At 36.0% G+C, this 13,942-nt stretch overlaps 1 protein-coding gene across 1 annotated transcript in view; it reads right to left on the reverse strand.

Annotated features, from left to right (window-relative positions):
- Positions 1 to 1,726: 1,726 nt before the first annotated feature.
- LOC149262563 (uncharacterized) overlaps positions 1,727 to 13,942 on the reverse strand; it is a 77,160-nt gene continuing 64,944 nt past the window's right edge. Inside the window, exon 2 of the mRNA XM_089380596.1 lies at positions 1,727 to 1,795. Coding sequence (XP_089236722.1) covers positions 1,727 to 1,795 — 69 coding nt within the window. The remainder of the gene's footprint in view (positions 1,796 to 13,942) is intronic.

Consider the following 13,942-nt stretch of genomic DNA (forward strand, 5'->3'; position numbering starts at 1 on the left):
CTTTCAAGTAGCTTCAAAAGAAAATTTAAAAGAAAAATTAATACCTCTAAAAAATTACTATAAGTGGATGGGATACTGGTACATTTTGGTTAAATGGTAATCCGGTCGAAGCTATTGATGCCTGCTGGTAGTAGTGGCTCTACTAGTGACAAATAATTCTATCTAAAACGCTAAACTTTTAAAACCCTTGACTTTATCTTTGCAACTAACTACATGACCAACAAAGATAACAAAGATTTTCATCAATAACAAGTTGTGAGACAATTTATAAAATAATGAGTTATTTTATTCAGAGTAATCTTTATTAATCAAAACTTCAAATATTTTTACCTTTCTAAGTCTTTTCCTTTAGTAGTTAAAATTTCATTTATTTTTACAGAGATATCTGTTTCACCCAGTATGTCACAATTATTGTAGTACTCAACAACTCCCAATTTAGTTTTATTTTAGCTATATAATAAATAATGGGGACCCTTTTGAATTTTAATAAAACTCTTTAATTCTAAAGATAAGACAATTTTTTAATTTTTGTAAATAACCCTCTTTCATAAAGGTTACAAATATCATAACTTACATATCATAGGATTCAAACCTTACAAGTGTTACGAAAACTTGATAGGCCTTTTGTTATTTAAAATAATGCATTATCGGAGGAGTTATATCGGATCATTCAAATATCGTAACATTCCTTATAGGAAAGTTACGATAAAACATTCCCTGATCGAACTTTCCCGATATATAAAGATAAAAGAGGAAATTCCTTTTATATATTGAATAATTTAAAGAACCGTCGACCCCACAATACTACCACTTGGAATATTAGAACCCCCGAATATCGTAACTTTTAACAAGCAACATCTTAAAATCTCTGACACTTCAAACCTTCAATATCCGATGTTCCAATACTTAACACTTTCGCTATCTCAAGAGCTCCTGATATCACAATGCTATGATGCCTCACACTCTCGATATATGATATCTACGATATTCCTCCCATCCGATATCTTTATCCTCCGATATTCCTGTCTCTTCCCCTATCGAGACTTTTTATATCGGATGTCACTCTTTAAAAACTCCGACACTCCAATTGCCGATATAAAACCTTCGATATCTCTGCCCGCTTATACTTATAGCCATTATATTTTTAAACATCACATATCAGAAGCCTAAGATATTGTAACTTTTAGAGTGAAACCATGGGATTTATTCAATAAAATTTCTTCGATATGCTGATGTGTGCATCGCCCACGTGAATCCACATTTTTCATTTAATTTCCAAGAGTGGAAAATTTATGGTTTTCAAAGTTATAAACAACTTTATTCATTGAAAATTAATACTATCATGATTCTCCCTTTAAGATAAAAATCATTATGAAAATTGTTATTTGTGTTAAGAGCTTCCTGGTGAAACAATTATCACTTATTCTTGTGTTTTCCATTGTAGGCCATTCCCGATAAGGGAAATTCAGAAGAAATGTCTAGGGAAACTAAAGCAAAGAAGAAACCGGTCATTCAGCAGTAGTTAGTAGCTCTGCCCACTAAAAATATCGATACACCAGGGTTGTTTTCAAATACGGTCTATTATTTAGATGCGGAGAGTGCTTCTTGGGAATATATATATCATTTACTCGATGGCGAAGGACTAAGGGTCACTCAGAGAACAACTGCAATTGAAGATTCCACTCCAATTTCTAATACTACCTAGATTGATGTTGAAAATCCATTTTTACACAGAATTACAGCTCGACCTAAGCTCCTTCCCTATACCGATATGATTCAATGGGTCGTAGAACACCTGAAAATTGCCGATAGGAAATTCATGACAAATAATGACACAATTATCGACTCTTTCACCTGTGGCAATTTCAGTGCAATGTATCATTTTCCTCTTCCACAGTGTAAATATGATAAATAGTTCGTGGAGAAATTCATGAGTGGTATTGATCATGCATCAAAACCCATCAAGGAAAGGAGGAGGGACCCTAATAACCATAAGCATGAGGATAAGGGAATATATTCAGTAGACTCTCTCGCAGGTCCCTATTGTCAAATTGCTGCCATGGTATGTATACTATTTCCTTGTCCTAATACGCAAAAATTCCCAGATCAATGGAATCCATTAATTGATGCTGCTTTAGAAGGATATATGTTAGACTAGGGAATTATTTTTTCTGATAATTTAGCCACTCACATCTTGAATTTAGAAGAAAGCATACAATTTCAGAAAATGTAATTCCTCCTTTTTATATGAGTGCCTATGTTATGGTCACTCTGTGCTACAATATGGATTTTTCGTCCATGGGATGGAATTGGACCTTAGCAGACCCAACTCCAATTCATATATACCATAATATCCTCTGAGATTCCAAATACCAGCTCCATTTCTATAAAATATGCTAAGGGGTCATGCTGCCTTTTAATCATATTATTTTTAATAAGAAAGCCCCTAGGTTTTCCTCGGAAGCAGAGACAGAGAGGAAATCACTAAGAACCAACACTGGTAGAACCAAAAAAAGACAAAGAAGGACAAGAAAGAGGAGAAAAGATAGACCGATCTAAGAAACAAAGGCATCCACAAAAGGAAACAAAAAAAAGGATCAAAAAGTGAAGGAGCCAACTTCCTGTACAATTCCATCAACCCAGAGCTCAAAAAACATAAAACCAGGACAGAGAGTGATCCCTCTCTTAGATAGAACATCAGCGACCAATTTTTTCTCTTTGTACACATGCATGAAGGAGATATCAGAGAAGGAGGAATGAAGAGCCTTGATGTTGACCATCCAATGGTGAAGCGAAGAAACCTCCAAGGAGTTCTGCCCCTATATAAAATCTATGACCACCGTAGAGTCTCTAGTGACCCTAAAGGAATCAATAGCAAGCCACACCGCATTCTAGATAATTCCCCACAATGCCACTGTCTTAGTCCAATTGTTAGTTTCTCTACCACCATTCTAGAATAAATGATATTCCCTACTAGGGTTGAGATGGATAAGGGCCCACATCCACATAAACCATCAACAAAGGCCCCATCGAAGAATCCCAAAGGAAAATGATTGCCCAAATCCATGTATAGAACAGAGCGTCGTGGAGATGAGGGGAAAGACCAATTTCTGAAAAATGGTCGACAATTTTAACATTGGTAGATTGGCAATCATAGAAAACATTCTAAAAAATAGAGGCGTTTCTGGAATGCTAGATACCCCAAAAGAAATATAAGGCAGAGCATGGAATGGCCTCTGTTCTGATTTCCAGTATAATAGGCAATCCAAGATGGAAGACTAAATCCTATCAATTCTGATTTTTAGCAAAGATGCCACTTGATCCCATATAGACTTGGCATGTAGGCATCCCAGAAACAGATGCGTGATATCCTCAAAAGTAGAGCAACAAAAATTGCATCGACCGGGCTCGTTATATCCCCTTTTCATCAAAATTTCCCAAGTCAAAATGCGATTGAAAAGATCCAACCAAGAAAAGCACTTGATATTCAAGGGAACTTCCCATATCCACATAACCACAGTCCACTCGTCGTTAGGGCGAAACAAGGGGAACTAGAGATGTATGTATACATTTCACTAGTAGCAAGATTTCCATCACCGACACATCCACCCCAGACAAGAGAACCATACCTCTCAAACAACATGATCCGTGCCTCGATGAGTTTCAGCCTATAAGACTCCCATTTGACTTTGAAAGCCATGTTGAGACCCAAATACCAAGAATGTGGCCAAGCAGAGGAGGGAAGCTGATTAAGGAACTGATGCTTGAGATCACCAAGATGGTGAATACCCATACGGTGAAGGTAGAGGATGATTTCTGGGGATAGAGTATGATCACCAAACATGCCTTTAATAGCATACAGTCCAATAAGGATCTTGTCACCGTTACCTACAAGCCACGTGAGGTTTCCAAAAAACTAGGATCTAGTAGCCATCAAGCTACTCCAAATATATGATTTCTTCCACTTGAATGGGGCTCCCAAAACAACCCATTCTTCCAAAATTTGTTGCAAGAGGTATTGATCGAGGATGATCTGAATCCAAATACCCTGATCATTAAAAACCCTCCAAAGATTACGAGTGAGAAGATCTAGATTGAAATGTTTCATATCCCTCATACCCCACCCACCAACATCTAAAGGGTGAGTGATTGAATCCAACTTGACATGGTGAATGTTTCTAGAAGTTCTTGTTCCGGACCACAGAAACTTGGCAATAATAACATTAATCCTATTGATTATTGTTGAAGGCACAAGAAAAAGGTGCATCCAAAACACAGAGATGCCTTGAAGGACTGATTTTATCATGATCACCCTTCCTCCAAGTGTCAACCACCTATGATACCATTGAGACAACATCTTCTAGATTTTAATAACCAACCACTCTCAGTCCAAAATCCTATAGTTTCCAGGCTTGAGGAAACAACCCAAATATTTGAAACCAGAGGATAAAGAAATAGTTTTAATCCCAAATAGGGTTGCAATTTGTTGGCTGACCACTACATCCTCCCCATCAATGATAAGCTCAGTCTTATATTTATTAATAACAAGTCCAGAGGCCCTTCTGAATTGAGTTAAAATTTGATGTAAAGTTTCCCATTCAGAAAGCTTAGCAGCTCCAAAACCAAGGACATCGTCCACAAAAAGTAAGTGAGTAGTTGAGATAGTGGAAGAGGCCCTACATCCAGAGATATTACCCCTCAATTTAGCTGCACTTACACTTCTGCTAAACGAGTCCATTACCAAGATAAAGAGTAACAGGGAGAGAGCACATCCTTGTCTCAAACCCCTGTATATTTTAAAGAAATCTGTAGGGAACCCGTTGATTAAAACTACCATTGATGCCGACGTCACACAAGCCATTATCCATCTCACATGCCGGAAGGGAAACCCAATTTTATGAAGAATCAGTCGCAGGAATTCCCAATCTATTCGATCATATGCCCGTAGAAGATCTATTTTCATGAGGCATGTTTTTTTCTTGTTTGATTTGATCGAGTGTATGCACTCTTGGGCAATTGCAACAACATCTTGAATTTTTCTGTTAGGAAGAAAACCAAATTTCTCCGGACATATATATGGAGAAAGGATTTTTTTAACTCGGTTAGCTATAATTTTAGAAATCAATTTGTATACAGAGTTGCATAGAGAAATAGGTCTAAAGTCTGAAAAGCAGCAAGAGTTTGATTTCTTTGGAATTAAAGCAAGGAAGGTAGTGTTTATAACACCTGATATATATCCGGAAGTACGAGATTCTTCTACCACTTGTAGTAGCTCAGGCCCCATGATATCAAAAAAAGAGATATATAATTCAACAGGCCAACCATCAGGCCCCGAGCTACGATCCTTGGCTGTTTCTTTCATCGTTTGGATGAGCTCCTCTTCTGAAACAGGGTAGTCCATAAGTTTGATTTCCTCCTCGTTGACACATCTTGGATATAAGTTTTCCATTTCAACTTTTTCTAGGATATGGTCCTCCTCCTGTTCTTTGAATTGTAGTTTGAAGTAGTTATAAGCCTCTTGTTGAATGTCCTTAAGAGAGGAGAGATTTCTTCCTTCAGCATCCCTGATTTTCCAGATTGTGTTTGCAGCCTTATGTTTAGATGTTGTTCTGTGGAAAAATATCGTGTTTTGGTCCCCTCCTTTGATCCAGTCTACCCTGCTCTTAAGGCGCCATTCATCCTCTTGGGATTTGAGGATCTTGTTCTTCTTTTCCACGAGCTCCAGAACTGATTTTATTTTTATTTTTTATTTTTTATTTTATTTTATTTTATTTTTTAATTTTAATTAATTAATTTCTTATTTTTATTTATTATTATTATTATTATTATTATTTATTTTATTATTATATTATATTATATTTATTATTATTATTATTTTATTTTTTAATTTTTATTTATTTTTTAATTTTTATTTTTAATTTTTAATTTTTATTATTATATATATATATATATATATATATATATATATATATATATATATATATATATATATATATATATATATATATATTATTTTATTTTATTTTAATTTTAATTTTAATTTTTAATTTTTTAATTTTTAATTTTTAATTTTAATTTTAATTTTTTATTTTAATTTTAATTTTAATTTTTATTATTTTTATTATTTATTATTTTATTCTTATTTATTTATTATTATTTTTATTATTATTTTATTATTTTATTATTATTATTATTATTTGTTGTTATTTATTTATTTATTTATTATTATTTATTTATTTATTTATTTTTTAATTTTTTAATTATTATTATTATTATGATTTTGTTTTATTTATTTTATGTTATTATATATATATATATATATTTATTTATTTTTTTATTTTTTTCAGAAAAGAAATCAGGAATTGTTGGATCCATAAAAGAAGCCAGATCTTGTTCAATCTTCAACAATTCCTTTAAATGGGCCACCTTGCATTTTCTAATCCAGACTCGAGCTTTACCTTTAAGTCTCTTTAGTTTACAACTGAAAGACTCCATTTTCGATATGTATTCAGGACTTGTAGGAAGATTCTAGGACTGAGAAACTAAGTCCTTAAAATCCTGCTCTTCAATCCATTTGTGATTAAATTTAAAAGGCAGGGAGTTTCGATTCTCAGCACCCCTCCATTGTATCGAAATAGCATGGTGATCAGAGACTTCAAAGTAGAAGGATGAGGCTTCCAGATCTTCCATATGCATGGTCAAGGACAAGTGGACTAAGAATCAATCAATCCTTTTGGCGATCCCTTTAGCACCGGACCTCCCATTCCTCCATGAAGGACAAAGTGGATGAGGAGAAATGTCCTTAAGCAATTTTTGGTTGAATAATTCCTTGAAGTACCCAACAAGGGGATCCAACCTCGCTTTTTTCCCCAACATTCAGTGGCATCCATAATGAGGTTCAGGTCCCTGACAATAATCAAATGTTCGAGGTCTAGGAGGCCACTTCTGTTGATTTTTTCCCAGAATGATTTCCTGTTAGAGTAGGGTCCGTATATGTTAAGGATTCTGATCCTATGACTCATCCCTAGAACATATCCAGTTAAAATTATGCTAGCCTCTGATTTATATGCTTTGAAGGAGCATTTTTTTGGATTCCAAAAAGCTGCCAATCCTCTAGAATTTCCTGTAGCGTTAGTGGCACAAGAAATCCATTGAGGACACATTTTCAACAGAATTTCACACGCCTTTCCTTTGAAATCATAGTCTCCTGCAGAAGGATAAGATCCAAAGTCTTTAACTGTATACAACATAGAAGGGATCTAGAAGTTTGGGGAGATCCCAGTCCCCTGATGTTCAAGGACATTATTTTCATCATAAAGAGGATGAGCTAGGGAACTCTACTCTAAGGTCCCGACTATCTTTGTTACCCCCAATAGAGTGTCCCTCCGAGATAGGCCCTAGATCAAAGGGAGGATATAAAGTCTCCTCCAAAGTCTCAGAGAAACGATCATTCAACTCAACCCCCACATCTCCACATAGTGAGACCTTTTTGTACTTAGTCTCCTTTTTCCTTCTGCTGGGAGGATTTTTAATCCCCTGTGCTTGGGGTTTCTTTTTACTTTTGTCCTGAAAAAATGTCCTCTTAATTGATAGGGGTTCTAGGCTCATTGTAGAGGCTCCAACAATACATTCCAGATCAACGTCCATAGAGAGAGGAGATGTATCTGTTGTTAGATCAGACCTTAATCAAATTGGGGAAAGTAGAGATACTTTCCCAAGTGACCTATCTGCCCAATCATGCTGGGGGGGTGATAACTTAGGAGATTTCCCTTCTCAAAGTTGATTTTGTCCCTTCCCTACAGAAACCAACATCCAATTTTTCTGCTGGGATGACTTTGGGAGCAGGGTCTGTTGGATGGGCGATGTGTGGGGAGATACAACTTGAGGGAATGGTGAGTCAGAGTACCCATAAGACCCCACCGGATTACTCTATCTATAGGGAAATCTATTATCTCTAGTAGACTGCCAGTCTAACACATTACTACCTTCCTTCATTCAAAGAGGACAAGAGGCCACTAGATGCCTAGTCTTTTTGCATCCAATACATCTGAAAGGAATACCCCATAAATCGATCTGTTGTCTAATTGAAAAAGTGCCCCAGAAAATATCTATAGCTTGGGGAAGGCCATTTGAAAGATCAACCTCCACCAAGAACCAGGTTTCCCTTTTGTCAAGAAATCCGATACAACCCTCATCAACATAATAGACTTTACCAATCTTACTTGCAATCACCGAGATAGTCTTCTTTGACTAGAGTTCCAATGGAAGGCCAGGTAATTTTTCCTAGATAATTTTTCTTTTTGGGTGTTCCAAAACAAGATCAAAGCCAATATTCCATTTTTGCAAGATTAAGAAGCCATGAACCTTAACCCTACATTTGGGTCTTTGGTAGTTTGGCTAATCCACATTTTTTTCCGTTGTATGTCCTTGATAAACTGCTAGCTTGTGAGATAGCCTACCAAATCGTAGGAAATGGAATTTCTAAAATATTGAAAGAATCCAATAAGAAAGTATGGACTTCCTTTCCTTTCCATTGTGGTATGTATACTTTAGATAATTTCAAACATGAAACTATTGAGGTAAACTCTATTTTAGAGTGGAAATTTCCTACTATCCCTAACAGGCAGTACAATCCTCATGGAACTGCTAAAAAGGTTACCACTCAATCAAGTGTAAGGCAATTCTCTCATGAGCCTGATCAATTTGATGATTTATTTGAAAAATATGCCACCTATTCAATAGTTTCTAAGTAGAGTCCATAACGTCTTGCTCCACATGAAATCAATCAATTTGTGCAATACAGGGAAATGAGTCTATCCCATTTACCCTTGGATTCATTAAAGCTTTCATAGAAAGGTACACCTCAAGAAAAGGTTGCATAGATTCCTTCTACACAGGTTATTGATATCTCTGATCCAAAAGATATAGGGGCTTCTTCTTCCACTTAGATTGAGAGACAGTTACCAAGTTCTAAACTTGAAGAGATATGGGAACAATGCAACCAAGTTTTGAAAGGAAATAAACATGAGGTTTTAAAGACTACCTCAATAGAAAAGGTCTTAAACACTTCTAAAACCTTTAAGAAGACTCAAATTACAATGAGGATTGCTGATCAACCTTTAGAGATTCAAGACGTAGAAATTATACCAGCATTTACAACCTATGAGGTCGTATTAAGGTTCGAAGATATTTCTCCTCTTGACATATTCTACATTCCCCATCACAAGACTGTACTAAAAAGACAAAGAAAGAAAAGGAAGATTGATAAAACTTAGGCATTAGTCCTTGGAAAGTCCTCTTTTGAAGTACTATGGAAAGGTTCACAGTCCACTCCTGCAAAAGAACTTAGAAGAATTACTCCATTTGCAGGAGATTATGCTTCTTCCAATATGGATAAAACCATCGAGATACAACAAATTTTGAAGGAAAATGAGGACAAGATAATGCAGTTGGAACAAGGCCTTCAAAATGAAAAGAAAAAAATTGCGAATCAATGGCAAGAGCATCTTGTTGAGATTCAGAAAAGTTTCGACGCCTTTAAACTACAACATGAATCTGATTTGAGAATCAGGGATGCTCAAATTCGAGAATTGCAACATAGGATCGAACAACTCAAAGTCAATCATGTATTGGCAGAGTTTAAAAGGGAATCAGGAGAATTAAATACTCTTCTTTCTCAACAATGGGTTATTTTTTGTCAAAAATTAGCCATTATTCATGATTTGTGTAGCATAACGAGCTAATTGGTGGACCAATTGTCTGATTTGAGGACATATTTTGATGGCATTGAGGAAACGATTGCATGATACATAACATAACAAGACATTGTTGAAGGGATATTAGCCAATCTCCCAAGGATAGAGGAATCACATAAGGAGATAGTCTTCCAGGAATGGGAAGTTCCTCAAACATACAAAAACAACAATATTCAATGCAAGGGACATCTCCAAAGACCTCATTGAAGCCTTCACCACTAATTTGTTTTAGGAAAATATTATTTTAGACTGCCCCAAAGGAACTCTACCGAATATTAAATTTTTGACCAAAACATGACAAGATTTCTCCAAGAAAAAGGCCCAGAATATTGGAAAGCTATCTAAGATTGAATTAGAATGCCATTGGAATTTCTTAGTCAAGCCTCACAACCAATGGCTAATGCTCAAATGTTTATCTAATAAAACCACTCATATGCTGCCAGTGCTCAAGGATGCTATATTTACCAGTCAAATGCGGATTCAACAATTCTCCCCACTTGAATTGAAAACCATAATAGATATTTACGAACTGCGCCAACGTATGGGAGGACAATCTTCTTCACAGTCTTAGCCGAGTTGTTACAAAAAAGTTCTAAAATTATCTTGTTATTTTATTTTAAGCATTGTTTGTTAAAACCACTTCAGACTTTTATCCTGCTTTGTTATATTTGTATTTTATTTGAAAACTATAAATCCCCTTCATTTGAATGGATTCTTGATTCTGAATTTTGGAGAGAATTATTTTGTTTGCACTACTGTAACTTAAGTCATCTTAATAGAAAGTTGAACCACCACTATTTTCTCATGAGAATAGTTACAATATATTAGGTACTATTATTTGTCTGTTATTCTTTTCTTAAGAGTTAAATGGTTATTTGATTATTTTATCATATGTGTGTTGTAAGAAGCCATACATATTTCACTATTGATATGTGTGATTGGAATCATAAATTATATGCATAAACAACAAAATATTATATCTGTAACGAGTTCATCAACTAATTTAATTAAATTAGTTATCATAATTTGCTTTAACCTCATATTGGCTTGATAATCTATATTGTCATGTTGTATGTGAGATCCTTTTAAATCACATATATAGATAATCTTTCCTGGGATATATATATATATATATATATATATATATATATATATATATATATATAGTTAGTTAGTTAGTTAGTCTAAATACTTTTTATTCTCAGTTTAATTACATCATAAAGTCTCATATCTATATACTTCATCCATTTTCTTATTTTATATCAAGGGAAATTGGTCCCATAAATCCAAGTCGACGCCACCATCCCAAATGGAAAAGGATATGCTCTAAGGTCCCGACTGTGTGTTTTTCCCCAATGTTGAAGCAGACATTTCAAGCCTTCAACAAAATGTTTGTAAGACTATTATGCATATGTTTGTATTTCATGTTTTCTTTCACATGTGCTAAGATAGTTGAACTAGTTTGATTATTTTAGTACTTATATTATCGATAATGTGCTGTAATGGTTGTTATTTCTATCCCATACTTGTGGACTATTCTGTGGGATATTAGAGAAATCATTTTTTATTTGTTGGTTGTAACGACCGTTGCATCCGTTGTGGACTATTCTGTTGGGTGTTAGATGGACCCTTCTAGTTCATGTGTGTCTCTTCCTGGGTGGTATTATTACCTCTCACTTAGAGGCTCACTCCCTCCCCCCTCTGCAGTAGAAGAACCTTGACACAGTTGCAACTGAACACTCACCAAGCACACCTTCTTGCTTTTCGAAGATATCTTTGCATCCCTCTCTCTTGCTGACAGTCAAAGCCATGGAAAATATTTAAGAATTCAACAATTGGGCCTTTATACCGGATGAGACTCCTACACCAAACATTGTGAGGTTTAATTGGGACTTCACGTCGAGGAGATCCCATGAATGTTGGTGGGTCCAACACTGTCAATAAGAAGCTAGCCTACTAATCTATAGTCCATCACATGAATCATTCTTAATCAAACCAATCTCATCCATGCTAAAGAAATTCTCGAGTTTTCCTAATGACCCATGGAAAATCAACAGAATTCCATGATCAACAATCTTTCATACAACAATCTATTGTTCACCAAGCTCTCCAATGTGGAACCACCGAAACTCCCATCTAATCTCACTACCAAGATAGTTAAGACCACATCTCCATGTATTTAGTTGAACCCTCTACTCCATGATCTAGACACCCACAACACCCACTGAGATGCTTCACTGTGGACACTCTGATTCACTATCCCTTAAATGTAGCTCTGATACCATGTTGATTTTCCACAATAATAATGTTTAGGATAGAATATTAAATCACCGATGCTACCAAACCAAGTATCACAACAAGTCTACTTTGCACAGTGGAATATAAATAACAGTAAATATACTAGTGCACAAAATATACACAACTTTTTACAAATCTATACAACAAAAAAACTTTGTTATATTAATCAAACTGATAATAAAATAGTCTAGGGCTCCCATACCAGGGATAATGGCCCTCATACATCCAATTATATAAGAAAACAACAGCTAGGGCTTGGTGTCTGTCATGATGACCACCAATCTACCCTAATCAAGATACTCTAACCATTTGGCTATGTCATTCTCTCTCAGTGCATTTTGTTCATACCATGAACGTATCTTCCTGGTCCTTCGGCTCCCCATCTACAACAACTCCAATATGCCTCTATCAATGCACCAAGTCCATATAGCCATTGAATCTAGACTCCAACCTGCTGTCTCATTGATTGTTAGTCTATCAAGACATCCACACATTGAGACTCCTATTGAGTTGTTCACAACTTCGTTTGTGAAAAACTCTCAAATTCCCATTGGTAATCCTCAGCTACTCAGAGACTTCAATCCAATATAGTCTTCCTACATTGCTCTAGTGAACTCTAACATAGGGCACAGAGGGCTACCACCTATCACTACTATAAGTCCTTGTACAACTATGAACATGGGATAAGAGTAATGCCCAACACCTGCTATAGATGTCCTTCTCCACAAGGCAATTTTAGGGCTACTCAATCTGCTCCTGGCTGATTAGACCTATGATCTCTTCTTCTGCCACATCTAAGAGTCCCTTAGTCCATTAAGATACTTGTTTCTTTGGGCTTGAAGCAAGCCTCTACAATCCTCCCAAGTCATTCTTTAGACTTCTCTAATTCTGCCTCCTTTAGGCCCATGGTTGGTGCACTCTCATGCTGCTCTCCAACAGACCATGGGTGTCTATACATGCTGTAGCATCTTCTCACTAGTTAGGGCATCCAACCACTAGGATCAACCTTCCTCTTGTCTGTTAACAGTCTCCCGCAAACAATATTCTTATAGGACCTATTCCTCTAACATCCAACCATCCTTAAAACATCAAATACATACCCAGAACTTGTGCATAGTGCTGTAGAATTAGATCACTAGTTAGGGAATTTAAAAATCCATGTTTATCCCTTCTTCCAACTGAAAAAATCCTCTTAAAGGTTGAGGCCTCCCTCAACTAGCACATTGTTGCTAATCTAGGTAGTCTTATACTTGTTTTAAGGTCTTAAAATCCTCACAAACACCTCCTCAAAACTTTGACTTGATCTGCAACTTACCTCAGGATCTGCAACTCACCAAATAGAGGGAAACCCCACCCTTCCATGTGTTACAAAACATTTTGTCACTGTCCCTGCACTCCCCATTCCTCGATCCTGGAGGATCTCTACAGTGAACCTCATATGTTTCCTTGCCATGAAGAACATGTCCCTACATCCCTCTTCATCTACAGAACATTTCCCTCTTACATCATTTCCCAAGAATCTTCCTTCAAACCCAGTTTTCAGGACCGACGCTAGTACTCAGTTCTTCCCCTGTACCGATTTGCAGAGTTTAAAACCAAGACTAGCGTCGGATGACGCAAGTGAGCCATTCATCACCTGTGCTGACCCTCTTTTGGAAAGTTTTTAAAAATGGAGTCGAAGCTTCCAGGTCTAGAAGCTTCGTGAATGAAAGTTTGGTAAATGGTTGAGCTAGATAGAGCCGAGAGAGACTGTTTGGGCTCCCTTCCATTATTAAAATGGAACAAAACAAAAGGGATAAGGATTCTACCACCATAAGAGGATCCATTTCCCCTCTATCAAAGCTATATAAACTCCTCATTTCATACCCTCAGCTAGCTAATGAAAGGGC

This window comes from Pinus tabuliformis, chromosome 6 (assembly GCF_031772625.1).
Source record: "Pinus tabuliformis cultivar Carrire ecotype Pingquan chromosome 6, CPIR1, whole genome shotgun sequence".
Classification (NCBI taxonomy): Eukaryota; Viridiplantae; Streptophyta; class Pinopsida; order Pinales; family Pinaceae; genus Pinus; species Pinus tabuliformis.